Source organism: Vulpes lagopus, chromosome X (assembly GCF_018345385.1).
Source record: "Vulpes lagopus strain Blue_001 chromosome X, ASM1834538v1, whole genome shotgun sequence".
Taxonomy (NCBI): Eukaryota; Metazoa; Chordata; class Mammalia; order Carnivora; family Canidae; genus Vulpes; species Vulpes lagopus.
In genome coordinates, this window is record NC_054848.1 from 52,811,779 (window position 1) to 52,830,566 (window position 18,788).

At 55.5% G+C, this 18,788-nt stretch overlaps 1 protein-coding gene across 1 annotated transcript; it reads left to right on the forward strand.

Annotated features, from left to right (window-relative positions):
- The first annotated feature begins 140 nt into the window (after positions 1-140).
- EFNB1 (ephrin B1) lies at positions 141-13,151 on the forward strand. The gene is made up of 5 exons (XM_041741965.1): positions 141-1,044; positions 9,610-9,887; positions 10,678-10,770; positions 10,976-11,104; positions 11,264-13,151. The coding sequence occupies exons 1-5, from the start codon at positions 917-919 to the stop codon at positions 11,674-11,676; spliced, it is 1,041 nt and encodes a 346-aa protein (XP_041597899.1). The 5' UTR covers positions 141-916; the 3' UTR covers positions 11,677-13,151.
- The last annotated feature ends 5,637 nt before the right edge of the window (positions 13,152-18,788 follow it).

Sequence of the window (18,788 nt, forward strand, 5' to 3'; positions counted from 1 at the left end):
GGCGTCCTTAAGAGCTCCCAGAAGCCCCGCCCCCTTCCTGTTCGGGGGCGTGGCATGGGACAAGGACCCCGAGACGGAGCTTACTATTGGCTAAGAGGAGTAGGGTTGGCCTAGCGTTCGCCTGAGCAGGGGAGTAGACAGCTCAGCGGCAGCCGACCGAGTCTATGCGCGCTGGACAGCAGTGGGAGGTGTGTGAGACTCGCACTGGCTCGCACTGGACCTTCGGGCGCAATCGCTGGGGAGCTGGGACTCGGCGACGGGGCTGCGGGGCTACCCGGCCGAGGCTTCAGAAGCATAAACTGATGGGACTAGCTCTCTTGGTTGCGTCTTCTCGCTCTTCTAAGTACGGTAAACGGGGCCCCCGCTGAGGTAGAAGCTGTCGGGGGTTCGCAGCCCAGAGTCCCAGTGTGGCCTGGAGGAACGGAGACCGTGACAGGGCGACCCAGCCGGGGGCCGCCGGACTGAGCTTGCGTTGTGGGGAGACTGCCACTTCTTCCGAGGGACATCGATCCTGGGACGGTCGAGGCGTCGGGGCGGCCACCGAGTCCTCGGTGGGGAGACCCAGTCAAGGAGGGGGCACGCAGTCCGGAACAGTCTCGGGGAGCCAAGCGGAATTGGGCCGGATCACCCGGGGGCGCAGAGCCCCCGTCGCGCCTCGTGCGGCGGAGAGACCAGGGGAGCGAACCCTCAGAGACCACGGCCCATGCCCGGGTTGGGGACGGCTGCCCAGTGACTCCTCTTGGCCCGCCGGGCAGAGAAGAGCGACATCGGAGCCGGCGGGAGGGGAGCACTTCAAGGCCGGCGACAGCGGAGGATGGGCGCCTGAGCGGTTCAGAGCGCAGCGCAGCACAGGAAGGCGAGGCCACTTTGCTGAGGAGGCGCCAGGGGATTCTAAGTGCAGCCTGCTGCCGGGAAGATGGCCCGGCCTGGGCAGCGTTGGCTCAGCAAGTGGCTTGTGGCGATGGTCGTGTTGGCACTGTGCCGGCTCGCCACGCCGCTGGCCAAGAACCTGGAACCCGTGTCCTGGAGCTCCCTCAACCCCAAGTGAGTAACTTATTGGCTCTAGTCTCTGGGGGTGGGAGGCAGTCCTGCTGGGTAAGGCCACGCGCCCCTGAGTGCGTGTGGGGAGGTGTTCCAAAGAGGAGCTGCGCCCCATTTTGTCTCTGGCGTTTTCGAGTGTGTTTTCCTGCGGGCGGGCGGGGCAGGGTGCGGCAGGGTGGGGTGGGGGCATTCGGCTGGGTTGCGACCCCTTGGCTCCCCCACCCTCTCCTCCGCATGTCCCGGATCAAGTCGGGACGGTCGCGCCGGGCGGAGCTGGGAGTCCAGGCGCTCGAGGGCGCACCCGAGAGCTGGGTGGGAGAGAGAACGCATTCCCCTATGGGGCCCCTGGGAACGTGGCGGTTTTCTCTGAGAGCCGCTCGAGGGGCGAGCTTGATATGGGTGAGGGACGAGACCGGAACGCAGGTTTCTCGTTTGTTTAGCTGTGAAGGGACCGCGGCGCGAGACTCTGCGCTTGGGGAGGGTGGCAGCGCCTGTATCCCCATTCGGGCTTCTCCCATTTTCATTTCTCTTTCTTCCCTCTTTGCCTCCCTAGCTTTTGGCTTTGCCGTCTCTTCTAGCCGCTCTTTTCTCCCCGCCGGGGCCATGGAAAGGCGGGCGTCGCTCCCAGGCTCACAAAGGCGGCGGGTGGAGAGGGGCGGAGTGGGAGGGGGATTTGTTTGAGAGGGGGTTCGATCCAGCGCCTGTCGGGGGTCCAGTGGAGCAGCGGCAGAGCTTCGAGGGCCAGCCCAGGCAGAGAGTGGCGTCCGAGCTGGCGAGCTAGTGACGGAGGTGGGTGGGGGTCCAAGGGTTCCTGCCCAGGCGGGTCTGGTGGCCCCCCACCCTATGTCCCTCAGATTTGGGAGCTATGCATAGCTTTTCCCAAGGGGCTGGGGATGTAGCTATGTAAAGGAGATCCTTTCTTTTCTTCCTCCTCCTTCGCCTTCACAATTCCCCCCACCCCCAAACAACAGACACACCTTTTAGGGCGGTGGCTCAGTGGTTTCTGGGCTGTTCGTGAAAAGGTGAAGAGTCGTTGGGGCTGTGAAGTGACCCATGGACCTTTTACTCTTTTGGCATTCTGCACTGGGGTTGGAATCCAGGGTCAAGATTGCTCTTCCTGTTTTGTGGATATCCTGGCAATGTGTAAATACCCTACTTAGTGGAAAACTGGGGGGCTTTGGCCTGCCCTCTGTGCTCTGATTTTTGTATCTGGGATCTCTTTCTGTTCAGTCTCCTAGGCTCCTGGGCTAACTTCCTGGGCTCCTGCCTGCCTTGGCCTCTTAGGTTCCAGGGACAGTGCTCCTCTGAGCCTTGGAGTGGGAGATGGTAGCGTCTCTAGTTCTATTCTCCTTGGGTTAAGATAGGGTCCTATTTATGGGTTTGTGGGATGGCTAAAACAAGGTCAGTGTTGAGGGTTCCAGAAAGGGAACAAGGTACAAGGAAAGGGATTGACAAGAATTTCTCCCCCACCCAGAAGCCAAACGGATCACAGCTCTCTTCTAACAGCAGGGAGTTGAGATAGTCTGGGGGCCCTGAGCTGCTTAACCCAAGGGGAAAGGTTGTTCCTCCCCTGCTTACAGGGGATGTAGAGGCTGGAAATGCTCTCTCTTGAGCCAGGATAGCTGAAATTCGCCTGGGGTAGCCCATTATAGGGGCTCATGGGAGTGACCTAATTGCTCTCTTGGGTCTCTAACCAGAGATAGCAGGCAGCTCCGCAGCTGGAAAGGAGCCCTCCTGCAGAGTTGGGGGGAGGTGCTGGGAGAAATAACATCTCTCTGAACTTCTCCCATTTTGTGTCTTGAGCCTTAAGTGCTTTGGACCAGTTTATAGGTTTTTGGGTTCTACCCACCTCACCGTCCACTTCAGGCTGAGGGCAGGCATCTGGGGGCACAGGGGTGCTGGTGGCTGAGGACTCAGTACGACCTGCACAAATTCCATCCTGTAATTGAGCAGATCCTGAGAATAGTGGAGGACTGATCCTAGTGTCCCAGCATACAACCTCCCCAGTTCCATCCATGCCCCAGGGTCTGTGTGTGTTGGCGCATGGGGGGATGGACAAGGAGGCCAGGAGCGAGGCACTGTCCTCAGCTCCACTGGAGCTCTGGGGGCTGCCTTTACCACAGCACCCAACCCTCAGGCTGCCACAGCCTTTCAAATAAACAGTCTCTCCCTGTCTGTCTCCTTTTTGCCTCCTGGCAGAGTTCTTCCTCTTCAGTCCAGTCTGTGGTGTCTGCTCGCCCTCTCACACCCTCTTCTAGCTGTGCTCACCTTCCCTTTCCAGCTAGGTTCATCTGCTCTCCCTCTTTTTCACACTCCCTCTCACTTAGTCACTCTCTGCCTCTTTTGCTCAAGTCCTTTTGTTTCTCGCACATGCCCATGCTCTCCCTCACAGGCTTATTTTTCTCGTCCCTCCCCTCTTCCTCTCTGCTTTTTGGTCTCTTTCCTCAGCCTTGTCAGAAGCTGGCACTACACCCCCACCCCTCCCGAATCCCCCACTGCCTGTAAACCTTGCTTAATTGCTTCCTTCTTGGGGGAAAAATCAAAATAAAGAAGTGGTGGGGCTGGGGGTATGTTTCCAGGTTCTAGGGTGCTTGCAGCCCTAGCCCTGATGGGGAGAGGGGATCCGGAAGGGCTAGCTTAAGACTTCCAGGCTCTTTCCCCAAATTGGTGCTGGGGTCTTTCAGCATGGAGGTCCCTGTGTGGCAAAAGCTTCTGCCTCCTTGGCCCCTCTTGTCAGATTTGCCTGATGAGTACTGGGTGGGGAAGCAGGTTGAGTCCCACTACAGGCTGGGAAAAACTGGAGTGTATGCACATGCTTGGGTGGGTTGGGGACTGTGATGGAAGGTCCCAGAGCGGCCCCCTCCCCCAGCCTCTTCCCCTGAGAGCTTGGGGCAGCCGGCAGGCCTCACACTTGAGTCCTCAGCCAAGTCCAGCTGCTGCAGTTCAGTCTCTCAGTCCCATTCTGACCCCTTCCTGCCCCCCACTCAGGTTCCCCCACCTCCAGGGAGTGGGAATGTGCCGGAGATCACATTACACCTTCCCTATAAGGGGGTGGGGGTGGGGGGTTCAGCTTGGTGTCCAGACCCTTGACTCCATCCAGCATGGGTGGGGGCAGCTGCAGACCCCAACCCAGGCTTGCCTGCTACAAGCCAAAATGTTGGCCCCAGCCCCCTCACAGCTGTTCCAACTCACAGTCCTGGGGAGGCCAGCTCTGGGGGCCCTTTTCTGGGGCAGTTAGGGACCTGACCTCTTCTACTCTGTGGCTGATTGGCCACAGGTGGGGGCTTGAGAGTGATAGGAACCCAGCAGCTCCTAAAGTTTCCTGTTCCCCTCCCTCTCCACCCCCACCCCAGGCAGCCAGGCCAGGGCAAGAAGGGCCTGTGAGGCTGGGGTGGGGGCTAACTCAAGGACTCCCTGTGTCTCTTCAGGCTCTCCACCACCTCATCAGCTCAGGTGGATGGGGATGGGTAAGGCCCTGGATACCACCATTTTCTGGGATTGGGACCTTGGAAGGGGTAGGCCAGCCAGGAGCTGCTGGTTGCCATGAGAACACCAGGTTTGTGGGAGGGTCCACTCTGTGATCATTAGGGGAGCTGAGGTGGGGGGATGCTCACCAGCCACATTCTGGACTCCTGGCCCTGGGAACCGTAGAAGCCTCTCCTGTGTGTGTTTTCATGGTGGTCATTTGGGTGGGGGTGCTAGCAGCCAGGATCAGAAGCTCCTGTAGCTTCTTACTTCTAAATGGTACTGTTTGGTAGGCTAACCAACAACAGTCAGGTGGCACCTTGCTACTTCCAAAGCATCCTCCTGTGTAAGTTCATTGGTTGTTCCCAACAGCCCTCAGGAGTGCAAATTGTCCCCATTTCCAGATTAGAAGGCCCGGGTGTAGAAGACGAAAGCAACTTGTCTAAACTCAGCACATAGGGGGTAGAGCTTGCCATGTACCATTCTTTCCATGACATCCTGCTACCTTGGAATCTAAGAGAGATAGGAATTCAAGGTGGGGTTTGGAAAAGAGGTGCCAGCTCCCTGCCCCTGGGTTTCCCTCTTACCTCACAGGTGTGTGTGCATCTGTCCTTGTGACTCAGGCCCTACCTGCGTGGGATGAGTGGTACTCTGGCTTCCTCATTTGATTTTGCTAGGTCTGCCTCTGAGGTCAGGCAGCCTGCTTGGATGATCTGAACTAGAGATAGTCAGCTCACTGCCTGGCACTCTCTCTCCTGGGCTCTGAACAGCACCTTTGGTTCCTCTCTGGGCCAAGAATCTCACTCCCTCTCAGGGATCCCACAGAAAGCAAACAAGGAAAGGGATGTTAAGTCCCCACCCCCTAGTGGACCCAAGTCTGCCTGATGGGGCAGAGGGGAGGACATAGTGCAGTGTAGGTGGGGAGGGTGACTTCCTCTGGGACTCTCCTGGCTTCCCTGCCTCTGACAGTGCTGTGTGTGCCAGGACCCAGCCACTGTTCCTGCCCACCCACGCCTGGGCGGGCACTGCTGGGACATGCCAGGCCTGCTCCTGCCGCCTCGGGGGCCTGGGTGGAGCTGGGGGAATGAAAGAGGAGCCTTTAATTTGGGGGCTCCCCACCCTTGCTGGGATGAGAGCAGACTTGAGCTCTGGCTTGGGGGTCCGTCTTTTACTTGTCCTGCCACTCTACAGGTGCAGGCGCAGTGCTGCTGGGGTCACTGAATCAAGGCCATGGCTCGGCTAGAGTCTTCTACCAAACTTGGACTGGCGTGACCTGGGACCAGGCTCTCCCTTCAGCCACCCTCTGACCACAGGTTCCTAGAGCCTGTGGGAAGGGTGAAAGGGAAGGGAGTGTGGGCCTCGTAGAACATGGGCACCTTTCTGGAGGTGACCCCCACAGCTGCAGGCTGGGCCCATTGCAGACTGTATGTGTTTGGGTAGAGAGGGGCTCAGCTGGACAAAAGAAGCAGGAGGGCGGTAAGCCTCTGACCAGGCTACTGCCCCAGACCCCTTCAGGCTCCTCACATACAGAGATTTTTATTAGAAATGGCCGCATTTCTTGGCTCAGTAGAAAGGCTGAGAGAGAGACTTGGGCTAGGGTGGAAGGGAAGAGGTAGGCCATAAGACAGGAGGTAGAATGCTTGGGCTGCCTCCCCCAAGTCTCCTTACTCCCTGGGGTGGCCCACTGGGGTCTCGGCTATCAGAAGCTAAGGAGGGAAGGCCTCAGGGGTTACCATGGCGACCTGCTTCAGGCTTCCTGCTGGGCCTTGTCAATCCCCTTATTTTCCAGAAAAGGGCTTTGTCTGGGGGGTGGCCCCAGGCAAGAAAGCTTGGCTAGATAATGGGGGGAGTAGTAGTTTTTGAGAAGTAGGGTATAAAGAGTTTTAACTTGGGGACAATCTCTCCCTTCTCCTCAGTTGTCCCTACTCCTAACCTGATATGTATTAAGGGAAACCTGCAGGGTCCCCCACCCTTCTGTAAGGTATGACTGGTGTTGTACCTGGTTTCAGGCTGTGCTCTCACTGGCTATATACCCACCCATTAGGTCCCCTTGCCCCTTTCCTGGGCTTCTCACAGGCCAAGAAGCAGTTTTCCTGGTGTTGGAGAGAATGCTGAGAAGGCACCATTATGGGGGATCAGGGTCAGGGAAGGCAGGTCTCATCAGGCTCCTCTCCCTTCTGCACTTTAGGGGAAGGTGAGTTTCCCCTCTGCCAGCTGCTATGCAAATGACCTTATGAATATTTATGAAGCCATCGCTGAGGTTGAAGAGAGTCTGAGGGGTGCTAGGGGCAATAGTCCTCTTTCTTCCTCCTCCTCCATACACTATATAAACATCTGTTTCCTCAACGTCTCTGGATTCAAGGTAGAACCCCAAGTAGCTGAAAGCCCTGTGTTTCAGTTGCAGAGCTCTAGGGCCAGAGTGGCCATAGATGTGCTCAGAACAGCTAACACTCCCTGGTGAGAAAGCCAGGGCCAAGTGTTGAGAAAAGTGAGCTGGCCTGTACCCCTTTGCAAGCCCTCTGTGTACCTGCTGTCACTTCCATGTAGGGTCTTGTTGACAGCTATACAAGGATTCAGCCAATGCCTTAGGTCTTCTTAGACCCCTAGGGATTAACATCCTGGATGAGGATAGCCTCCTCTGGTTGGCTTTGAGCACCTCTCTTCAATAGGAGCATTCGTCTGATCACTCACCGCCTCACATGAGGAGCCTGGACTGAGTGGATCCGAAATGCTCCTCTGGCTCTCAAGAAGTTAGAAGTTATCTGATCCTGGTGTCTGGGTGGAACCAGTGTGAGGATTGGAAAATGAAAAAAATGCCTCGGGAACTATTTGATGAAACTTCTCAGCTTTTTGTGTTCCCTCTCAAATGTTTGTAAGGGCCTTCATCCCATGCCTGCCTTCTTTCTGGACTTCTGGAGCGCACTAAAGCTAGGTACTGAGGGAAAGACCTTCTTGTGGTTTTTATCCTTCTGTATAGCAAGGTGGCAGGCCCCAGCTTGTTGAAGCCTCATTAAACATAGAGGGAGGGCTGCCTTTCTTCATTGGCTTGGTCTAGACTCACCTCCTGGTGTATCATTTGCCTCCCATGAGTGAGGGCACTGAGCTCCCAGTAGGTACATGTGCCTTGTAGTCCCTCCTGTGCCAGTGGGCCCCCAGGAAGTAGAGCCATGCTCTTCTCCTGTCAACTTTGTTCTCTTGAAGCCCTGCTCTTTCAACCCATCATTGTCTTTGCCAGAAGGTCTGTCTCCAGCAGGATGAAACCCACACTGCTTGTTGTGACTCTCAAGGCCTTCCAGTCTGGCCCTAGCTGAGCTTTTCCACCTCTTTGTCTGCTTCTCTCTACCAACAGTGGGGTCAGTCACTGGCTTGGGGGTAGTGTTCCAGCCACTCTTGTCCACTCTTTCTGTGTTAACATCTTATTCCTCACCCAGGACCCACTTTATTCCATTCCTTCTGAGGAACCATCTCTGACCATTCCTCTCACTGCCTCCAGCCCTTGTAGTTTGAACCACTATCCTCCCGCATAACCTGCAGATGGCCTAGCCTGGTACTTTCTATTGCTAAAGCGTGCGCCATTTTTACTTTTCTGACACTACAGCAGACAGTAAAATCCTTGAGGATGGGGCCATAACTTCTCTTCCTCTTCCCCCTGCCTCCCCCACCCCACCAGAAAACCCCAAGACTGGACTCATTAGGTACTTGCTGTTAGTATCTGGCCTCTTGCCTCTTGGTAGACCAACTTGCTGTTAGTATCTGGCCTCTTGCCTCTTGGTAGACCAGGCTGTTTCTAAGCAGGAGTCAAACACGTTGAGTACCTACTCTGTGCTAGGCACTCTGCATGCACCATTGTTCCCCCTCCAGAGTCCTAGGGGCATGGGCCTCTTACCACTGCCAGTGTATAAGTGAGGAAGCTGAAACTCAGGGAGATTGGGTAGCTCATCCAGTGTTGCGGAGCTAGGAGCTAGGAAGGGCTGGATCTGTCTGATTCCAAAGTCTGTCTGCTTTCTTCTTCCTGTATGTTATTGCCTTGCTCCAAGCTTCAACCTGCCCAGGCTCAGAAATGGCCAAGATAGCACCACTGTTTTACTGTGTGCTTAGGCAAGGATGGAGTGATATGGCTAGGTGGGCTTCAGTGGCTGCCCTCCCCCTGCTATTCCCTATGCCTGGCCTTCAAGATTGGAAGATGAACCTGGATTAGGAGGCATTTGTCCATCTCTCTCAGGATCTGGAACAGAGGCAGTGTGGAGGTGCGGGGATTGGAACACAGATGTGTGAGGTTCCTCGGGCCCTATCTTACGTGATCTATTGTCCATGCTTGAGTCCCGTCTCCCCTCCCTCTGCTCTTTTTAGAACTGAGACTGGTCAAGTCTGAGGACTCAGGTTCTTGCATTCTGGGGGTTAGGTGGGTCCCCCTGTAAGATGTTGGGCTGTGGGTGTGGGGAGTGGAGGGGAGAGCTGTGTGGAGGAGTCATACCTGGCCAGAGACTGTACCCATTACCCCTTGGTTCCAGGTGATGCCTATTCCTATCTTTCCATCATGCCCAAGATTAGCAAGGATGGGAGAGAAAGCATGGGTCCTAGACAGGTTGAGCTCCCCCAGTTGTTGTCTGGGAGACACAGGGTGGTGGCTAAGGCATGTGTGGGCTTGTGTGCATATGGGTGTGTGTGTGCGTGCATGTGTGCATGCACATGTGTGCACACACACATATATGTGCTGGGGAGATGGTAGCAGTGGCTCTGAAGGAATGTGAGTGTGATGGGGGCGGGAAGAGGACAGGGCTGCCACCTCCAGGCAGGGGGCCACATCACCCCCCTGTGGAAATGCCACATTAAGACAAAGGGCTCCCCCAGCTAGGCATTGCCCCACCCTGCCAAGCAGTCAAAGCCTGGCAGCCTTGCCCATGGGCCACCCCTTCCACACCTTCCTGGCAGTGTGATTCTCTCTCATCACCCCCAGCCTGAGGATGACGGAAGGACAGAATGCCTATTTTTACCATCTCCATCCAGTAGGCTCAGCCTGGCCCTCATCGCTTGTGCCCCTGATTCGGGAGATGGCTCAGGACCCCTGACCCTGAGGCTGACCATGTCTTCCCTTCTGGGCAGGTTCCTGAGTGGGAAGGGCCTGGTGATCTACCCAAAGATTGGAGACAAGCTGGACATCATCTGCCCCCGAGCAGAAGCAGGGCGGCCCTACGAGTACTACAAGCTGTACCTGGTGCGGCCTGAGCAGGCAGCTGCTTGCAGCACTGTGCTTGACCCCAACGTGCTAGTCACCTGCAATAGGCCAGAGCAGGAAATCCGCTTCACCATTAAGTTCCAAGAGTTCAGCCCCAACTACATGGGCCTGGAGTTTAAGAAGCACCATGATTACTACATTACCTGTGAGTCCCTTCCCATCATATGGTTCTTTCTTACCTTGTAGCAGTAGGAGCTTCTAGGTAGTGCAGTGAGTCAGCACACGGCCTATCCTGGTCTGGTCTGCTCTAAAACCTGGCGTGCTCTCCTTCCAGCCTGGCTTTAGAATTCTGGCCCTAACATTCACCAGGGGATGGCTGTCAGCTCACCTTGGCTCTAGGAAGTGGGTGGGAAAAGACTCCAATTCCCGGTGCCCTTTCTCATTTTCTTGGCTTACTTAAGGTCTAATCTTGAGAATGGCAGAGTTGGCAGAGAACCCCTTGGGATTGGCTGGCTATTCAGCCTTTCTCTTCCTGGGAGACTGACCCCAAGAGGCAAAGGAGCCTCTTGCCCTGTGTCACTCAGGGAGTTAGGAACTCCAGCCATTGGAACTCCAGCTCAGTTCACCTGACTGGATTCCTTCCAGTCTGTATAGAAGCCTCCCCCATGATTCCAGTTCTAATGGTTTTGCCTCTAAGCAACATCGCCCAATGAGAAGATACCTTAGTGTCCACTGAGAAAGAAGGGTAAAGGCCTGGTCACCATAAAGGAGCAGCACCCTTGGGCGAAGTGCTGGTTTCTGACGCGAGCTGGGCCTGGCTAGCTACTCTTTTCCCAGCGCGAGGAAGATAAGCAGAAGTTCACAGGTGGGTGGGGGCTCCTCATCACTCCCCCCCACTCCAGGTTCTGTTCTTCCAGGCTGAGACAGCACTCGGATTTCTAGGTAGTGTGGACAGACTTTTCTCTCCCCCTGACTTCTCTGGCCTCTTGCTACAGCTACATCTAATGGGAGCCTGGAAGGACTGGAAAACCGGGAGGGAGGTGTGTGCCGTACACGCACCATGAAGATTGTCATGAAGGTGGGGCAAGGTGAGTGACCAGTGCGAGGGCTCCCATTAAGCCTTGGCACCAGATATCCCTGGCCGGGTATGGGTGTGTTTGGGAGTAGGGGAGGGACAATAGGGTCAGAGTGTCTGAGGTCTGATAATACAGGTCACTGTTGGCTTGTGCTAGATGACTGAGGCACCTATGCTAGTGGGGTCTTCCCCTCACCTTACCTCTCCCCACCCCCCAGACCCCAATGCTGTGACGCCTGAGCAGCTGACCACCAGCCGGCCCAGCAAGGAGGCGGACAACACTATCAAGATGGCCACACAGGCTCCCAGCGGCCGGGGCTCCCTGGGTGACTCTGACGGCAAGCACGGTGAGTGTATAGATGTCTGCCAGAGGGCAGAAGCCATTGCTTAACTGCCTTTTCAGGCCCTGTCTCTAAAGAAAGGTGGAAGAGGATGCAGGCTGAAATGGGCCTTGTGCCCCAGGGACCCCTGGCTGATCATTTCTCTCCTCCTGTCTCCTTCCTCAGAGACTGTGAACCAGGAAGAGAAAAGCGGCCCAGGTGCGAGCGGAGGTGGCAGTGGGGACCCTGACAACTTCTTCAACTCCAAGGTAGCTTTGTTCGCTGCCGTTGGTGCTGGCTGTGTCATCTTCCTGCTCATCATCATCTTCCTGACGGTTCTGCTACTAAAGCTGCGCAAGCGGCATCGGAAGCACACCCAGCAGCGGGCGCCTGCCCTCTCACTCAGTACCCTGGCCAGTCCCAAGGGGGGCAGTGGCACAGCAGGCACAGAGCCCAGCGACATCATCATCCCCTTACGGACTACAGAGAACAACTACTGCCCCCACTACGAGAAGGTGAGTGGGGACTACGGGCACCCCGTCTACATCGTCCAAGAGATGCCACCGCAGAGCCCAGCGAACATCTACTACAAGGTCTGAGAGCCCAGGGTGGCCTCGGGCCCCCAAGGGACAGTCAGCCAGGACTGCACCTCTTCTTTCTCCCCGACACTCCCTTCCCTGACCAGCTGTGCCCACCTTTGTATTTAGTTTTGTAGTTTCTTGGCTTTTATAATCCCCCCTTTCACCCTGCCCCCCTGGGCTTCGGAGGGGGGCGCCTGTGCCCCCGGCCCCCATGCTCTCGTGCCTTCCCCCTCCAGCCAGGCCTCTGGGCTCTGCAGGGGCGCCCCTTGGAGGGCAGGGTTGGATGCTGATGGACAGCGGGTAGGAAAATGCCCCTCTGGCCCTGCCCCCCACCATTCCCTCTCCCCACTTCCCAGGACTGTTCGTCCGCTATCATCACTGTTTTTAATGTTTTTGTCTTCATTTTGTAGCTGTCAACTCATTTTCATCTGTTTTTTAAAGAAAAATGTAAAAGGCAGCCCCTCCTTAGGCTTTCTGAGCCTGGCCCAGCCCAGTTTAAGGGAACTGGGGTGGGACATGGCCAGCCAGGAAGTATAGGATGGCATTTCTTTTATAAACTCCTTGGTATTTAGGAGAGGGGTGGCAGGCCAGAGCTGTTCTTGCCCATGAGGGAAGACGAGAGTACCACTGGGAAAAGCGTCTCACCCTACCCTCCTGACCCTCCTTCTACAAAGCTGATCTTGGCAATGGGGTACGGGCTGCCACCCTTCCACCAAAAAAAAAAATCTCTTCCTTGTGGGATTCTTGGGCATCTCCTGCCTCCCTCACTCTCACGGTAATTAACGTCTTAATTGGCTGTTGCCTGGGGAACAGGAGAGCTGCTGCAGGCAGATGACCTCATGGGGGTGGAGGGAGGTGAGGTGCCCAGGTGGCTATTTGCCCTGCAGAGCTGGGAGTTCCTCCTCCCCCTCCCCACCCTATTCTCTCCTCACCTTTGGCATCTCTTGGCCTGGTGGGGAAACAGAGGCCCAGGGCAGAGACCTAAGCGGGTATAAGGCCAGGTGGCCTGCTCCTTTTCTGGGCTCTAGCACGGGTGGGTGCCCCCTCAACCCAGCTTCTGCTGGCCCCTCCAATCTTAGGCTGGGACTTGGAAAGAGGAAGAGGCTGCCCAGGGCTGGGCCAGCACGCCGTGCACTTTGACCCTGGCTCCTTGCCAGCACGGCTGCTAACAGACTGCCACTTGAGTGAGCTTTGCAGGCACTCCCAGAGTGGCCAAGGAAGGAGCTGGGCCTTACACCATCCACCTCCACGCTGCCTCCTGGCCAGCTGCCCACCCCAGTGCCAGGTGGGAGAGGGAGCAAAACAGCCAGCCCCTTCCAGGTGGCAGTTGGGAGGGTTTTTTTGTTTTTGTTTCTGTTGCCATTTGTGTAAATACTAGTCTTTTTGGAAAAAAATAATGTAAAGATGTTTTGTATAAACTCTGAATTATTTTCCTGTTGCTTTTTTCTTAGAAAAAATGAGAACTAAAAAAAAAAATTAACCACATGGAGAAATGGGTGTAAAATGGTGTCATGATGTTGGGGAATGAGGTGTGTGTGAGTGTGTGTGTGTGTGTGTGTGTGTGTGTGTGTGTGTGTGTATGAGAGAGAGAGAGAGAGAGAGAGAGGGAGGGAGGGAGAGAGAGAGAGAGAGATTTCCTGTACTCAAACCACTGAAGATCTGGACAGGTATGGGAAGAGGATGGTTTTCCTAGTGGAACAAGATGTTTCAAGTGTCCTATGCCTTTCCTGTTCTCCCCCTATCCTCTTGTTTGGCTGGAGCCAGTGACCATTTCCCCTTCCCTGTCCACCCTGTGACCTCTGTAGCATAGGCCATAGATGCCATGAGCATCTGCTCAGTCTGTCATTAGGCCCAGCTAGAGAGAGTTGATGGGGGAGGGGAGTTCCCATGGGGACCTGGGTGTGTCTGCCGGTACTGCCACCACCTGGCTGGAACTACGTCTGGAACCTGCTGGCAGGCCCAGCCCTGCTCTGCTTCAAGACACCTAAAAGTGGATAGAAATAACTTTCCAAGAGCTGGGCCTCAGATGTGGCCCACTAAGTACTGGGGTTGCTTTAGGCTGCCCAGTTCCCTTCTTAGCCAGAAGAATCTTCCTCTCCTGTCTTCTCCAGAGGTGGGCCACACCAGAATCCTCACAGTGGCATACTTAGGGGCTTCTGGCTAGCAGATAAAGCCCTAGAGCTGGGCAGCCATGAGCAGCCATGAGCCCCTGGTCTCCCTTCCCCAGGCTGATGGTCCAGGAACGTGGCGGGGCTGGGTGGGGGGAAGGTAAAGAGGATCTGGCCTCAGACACAGAGATGCAGGCTGACAGGGCCTGGGGCCTTCCTGCTCCAGTCTGGTAGGGTGGGGGGTGCTCCCAGTAGAGATGACTAAGGCAGATGTCAGGAGAGGAGACAAGTGAGATCCCAGTAGCTAGAAATGGGTAAGAAGGCTAGAGGAAAGAAGAAAGAGGAAGGAAGGGGAAGCTTAGTTAATGATCCAGGGGAGGAAGCTTCAGAGAGCCAGCCAAGGAGCAGACAGAGCTATGAGGAAAGTGGGAAGCCCATGGAGAAGGAAAGGGGAGGAGAGCCACGGGACCTGTAGGGCTGTAGGGCGAAGGGAAGGGAAGGCTGGGCTGGGCCTGGCTGGGGTGCTCCCAGAGCCAGCTGGGGCAGAGGCTGTTTATTTGGTTTCTCATTAACCAAAGGAAGTGCCTGGATCAGATGGGGTCTCTGCTACTTGACTGGCTGCCCAGAGTGGGGCCCACAGCCTGGGTCGGGGGTCTTTAACCCGGGCTGTTTCAGACCAGGTTGATGTCACTGAGGTGGAGCCTGACCCGGGTTGGGTGATCCTTTCATGCACTCCTGCAACTGAGTGTCCTTGGGTGGTCCCCCCACCCAGCCCATGATATTAGTTGCCCTCACTCTACCCATGGCGGCAGAGGCAGGGGGTGGAGTTCCTGGGGCCCCTTGGGAATAGCTGTGGGGGTGTGAAGTAAAATCTGTAGGAGAAAGCAGAGTCTCTGACAGTCTCTCTGACAGCCCAGATTTGTGATTGGCTCTTCCCACTTGCCCTGGCCTGGGTGCTATGGCTGGCACTGGTTTGAGCTCAGTGCCCAAGCTCTGCTGGCCACAGAGTGGTGCCCAGTAGCTCCTTGTGGCAGAGTGTCCTTCACCTGGACAGTGCCTGCCATGTGTTTCAAACACTTACCTTACTTACACTGAGTCTCATAAACTTTCCTGTGAGAGTGGACAGTGGGGAATCATTAGCCTCATATTTGAGATGAGGAAACAGAGACCCTATTGGGGGCAGTGACTTGCCCAGGAATGCACATCAAGTGATCCCCAGAGTGCTAAGATTGGAGTAAATAGAAGTTCCTTGAAGGTGATTGGCCTTCTCTCCACCCCTCGCCCCTTGCCCAGTGTCAGGTGAGACCGAGCAAGCAAGCGTGCTTTAGGGACCTCAGAGAACAGGAGCCCTCCCCCACCTTCCCTTCAGTTTGTGTGTGTCAGAGAGAGACCAAACTTAGCTAGGTGGAGGCAGGAGGTGTGAGCCTCCTATGGTAGGGCCCCAGACGGGCCCCACCCTCAGCTCTCCTTCCTGTCCCAGCTGGGCCCAAGCTCCTGGTGAGTCAGGGATAGAATAGGGATGCTTTCCAGGTGAGGGTGGGGCTGCCTGGCTTCCTCAGCAGGCTGAACCCAGATTACCAATGTGGCAAGCTGGGTGGGTGCTAACCAGGCCTCAGTTTCCCTGAAGGGACAAGCCTTGTGGAGCTGGAAAACCAGAGCCCTTGTGATTTATTGCACTGTTCCATTTTATGCTTGCAGGAGACCTCCCTGAGGATGCGGCTGGCCTGACACACTCTAGGCAGGGATCTGAGGGTGGGCCAAAGAACCCAGGCCCATCTGGGACCATCCTAGGTTTGCCCCTGCTGAGCAAGCAGCCCTTTGGCCACCTGGCATCAGTCACTCTCAGAAATCCAGCCTTCCTGCCTAGCCTCCCATCCTGCCCAGGCATGTCACAGTCCCACTGACACCCCAGCTGAGTCAGCCCCAGCTGGCCTGGAGACCCTCTTTGCCCATCTGCTGTTGGTCTCCTGTACAGCTGGCTGTGAGATCTGGGGGGCTGGGGCCCCAGCTGGTGCTTATTAGGTTGGCTTCTCTTTGAGAGGCTGCTGAGGGGGAGATCAACCTCCACCTAGGACAGGGGTCATGGATCCCAAACTGAAAGCAACTTTAAGGGCATGGGGGAGATAGTAATTATAGGTTCTGTTTCCAATGGTTAGTCACCCAGCTGGCAAAGAGAAAGAAAAGAGGAAAAGCAAGGGGGTTGGGGGGAATAAGGAATATGTGAAGGGATATGGGAGGGTGGGAGGAGTTTGCTGCAGGGCCCCTTGATACAAGGGGAAAGGGCCCTGGCCCGAAAGGCTCGAGACTGAGGACCTGTCTCAGCTCCGACATGACTGTGTTTGACCAGAGGCAGGCAAGTCCCTGCTTATTTGGGCCACAGTTTCCCTGTCTGGGTAATGAGGAGTGGAATAAGATTTCTTCATGCAGTCAGAAAATATTTACTGAGCACCTACTATATGCCAGCTGCTGGTCTGGGCACTAGGGTATGGTGATGAACAGAACAGACAAGGTCCCTGCTACCAGGGACCTCACATTTTAGAAAGGCCTTTAAGTGCCTGGTTAGCTCTTAGCTGTTTGCGTGATGATGGGTAGTGGGAATGGGAAAGGCAGAATAGAATCCGAAAGTTGGGTTCTAAAGTTAGCCCTCATGCATTCATTCATCCATTTCCCCCCCATAAAGTGTTGAATGTCTGGCACGTAGTAAGCACCAATAAATGGAACCTGTTGCTTTTATCATGAGGCAGGGAATGGGCAGTTCAGCTGGGCTTCCTGGGGACCCCAAGCTCCGGCTGTTCCCATCATCACTGACCAAAGCTGGCCTTCTGCAAAGTTCCTGAACATCCTCGTCAGAAGTTATCCTGAGGCTCCAGTCTCCAGGCTGCCTCCCCTCTCCCCTGTCCTGAGTTCCTGGGCTGGGGGCTGGGCAAAATATACCCATGATAAACACTTCCAAAGCCAAAATAGAAGAGATGTGTGCTCTTAGCCCTTGCCTACTGCTGTGGCTCTGTGGGCTCACCTCTCCCAGCCTCCATAGAGGCTCAGAGGAACTGGCTTCTGAGAGAGGAGCTTCCCCCTTTTCTCTGGCCAGGGCCCTAGGGAGAGACTCCAGGTAGCTCCTTAGTTTCCATATTAGCAGGGGAAGCCAAGGAGATCCTGGAATCCACCCTGCATCACAGGGATTTCACGCTGTCTGGATTCTGCTGGGCAGCTTTCAGGGGGACTAGCCAGATTTTCCTGGCTGCCCTCATGCCTGTTCAGTAGAATCTGAGAAGTCAGAGGCCAGGAAATTGTAGAGCTAGGACCTTCCCGAGAGCTTCTTTGCAAGACCAAGCCCCTCAGGGGGAAACTGAGGCCCAGACACCAGAAGGGACTTACCCAAGGGGGCACACAGGGAGTACTGGCAGAGCCAGGCATCGGAACCAGCTCCTCTGCCTCCTAGGCCACAGTTGTGTGCTCTTCTTACATGTTGTTGCTTTTTCTCTCAGAATCCCCAGAAGTTTGTGCCTGTGAGTGAAGGAAACAAATCTATACATACACAGTATTTATATCCACAAACTGTAAGTTTACACAAGGCAATTACCAAAACGACACATTATGGCCCTGGGAGGTGGAGGCCCAGTCAGAGCAGACCTAGAAAAGGCCCTGATAGTTGGCTCCACTCCCTGGGGAGCCCCCCTCTCCTGTGGCACTTTACACAGCTCTGAAGTCACTCGGTACAACAGTTTGGGGGCAACTGTAGAGGCCAGACCCAGAACTGGGCATCTCAGCTGGGCAGGGCCTTAAAGGGCAGACGGTTCGCCCTTCCCTGGAAGACCAGGGAGGCCGTGCAGCCTCCTGTGCACACCTCCAGGACCGGCCTACCTCCCTCCCCCACCAAGGCAGCCAGCCTGACAGTTAGCTGTCCTCACCACTGCTTCAGCCCCCCTGCACACACTAATAGCCATGGCAGTAACATGCTTTCACATGCAAATTGCTATGGAATTCTCAGCCCCTGCTGGTGCCCCACTCCCCAAGGCCTCCCCCTGGGCAGATCAGAGAAGTGAATGGAATCTTTCAAGTTGTTTGGAGACCTTCATGTCCATCCCTTGTGGGATGGATGAGAAAACTGAGGCCAGAGCAGGGAGGAACGAACTGCCCACAGTCACGCAGAAGGTTCACCAGGGCTGGCCCTTACCCAGGTCTTCTGACTTGCAGCCTGCTGCCCCTTCAAACCAGCACACAGCCTCCCAATAGCCTTGCCCCCACCCCGGCTTATTTATTGTGGACTCTGGGATTCCTTCCTCTAGCACACTCAACTGAGGCACCTCCCCGTGGGGCCTGGGAGTATCAAATCCAGAGAAGAAATGGCCAGAGGTATCTATGACTTAGGGGCACTTTCTGTGGAAGGGAGCCACTCTCCATCGAAACAGTTAATAGGCGATATTTGCTCATTTATCGCTTTATACAATAGCCCACCCACTCCCATCCTCTGATCCAGGCCAAACTGTTCTCACTACCCCCCTCCAGCCCCTCACTGCCCCCTTCATCGGCCCCAGCAGGCCTGCCAAGCCATGCCAAACCTTCTCCTGGGCCCTAGCCTTGCCATATCTTCCTAGCTTTGTGTACAATTGCCCTGCTGGGGTTGCCACCAGTAAAACCTGGGAACCCAGCTGGGGTCTGGAAAAATCTCCCTTTTTTTTCAGCTCAGCTGAAACAAGGTCAGAATTTTCTGAAATGAACTTTACAAGGAAACAAAAATAAACACCAAAGGGGAAAAAGAACAGTTTACAGAGCACAGGTGTCTGCTCCCACTTCAGACCTGGTCGTGCCACAGATGGGCCTATGCTAGAAACTTCAGGGTTAATCCGCCAGTTCTGCCTCTGAAACACCTCTTGGCCCTGCCCATTACTGACCACCTCTAATGCCACCACTCTGGTTCCAGCTGCCTTCATCTCCTGCCGGGACTATGGCAATAGCTTCCTCAGGGGTCTCCCTGCTTCCATCCTGTCCCCTTCTTATACAAAACGGCAGCCAAAATGATCT

Bases quoted from the DNA above. Each gene is read 5' to 3' on its own strand.
- EFNB1 (XM_041741965.1), top strand. From the start codon at position 917: ATGGCCCGGCCTGGGCAGCGTTGGCTCAGCAAGTGGCTTGTGGCGATG. The intron at 1,045-9,609 runs GTGAGTAACTTA...CCTTCTGGGCAG, and splicing joins TGGAGCTCCCTCAACCCCAA to GTTCCTGAGTGGGAAGGGCC. The intron at 9,888-10,677 runs GTGAGTCCCTTC...CTCTTGCTACAG, and splicing joins CCATGATTACTACATTACCT to CTACATCTAATGGGAGCCTG.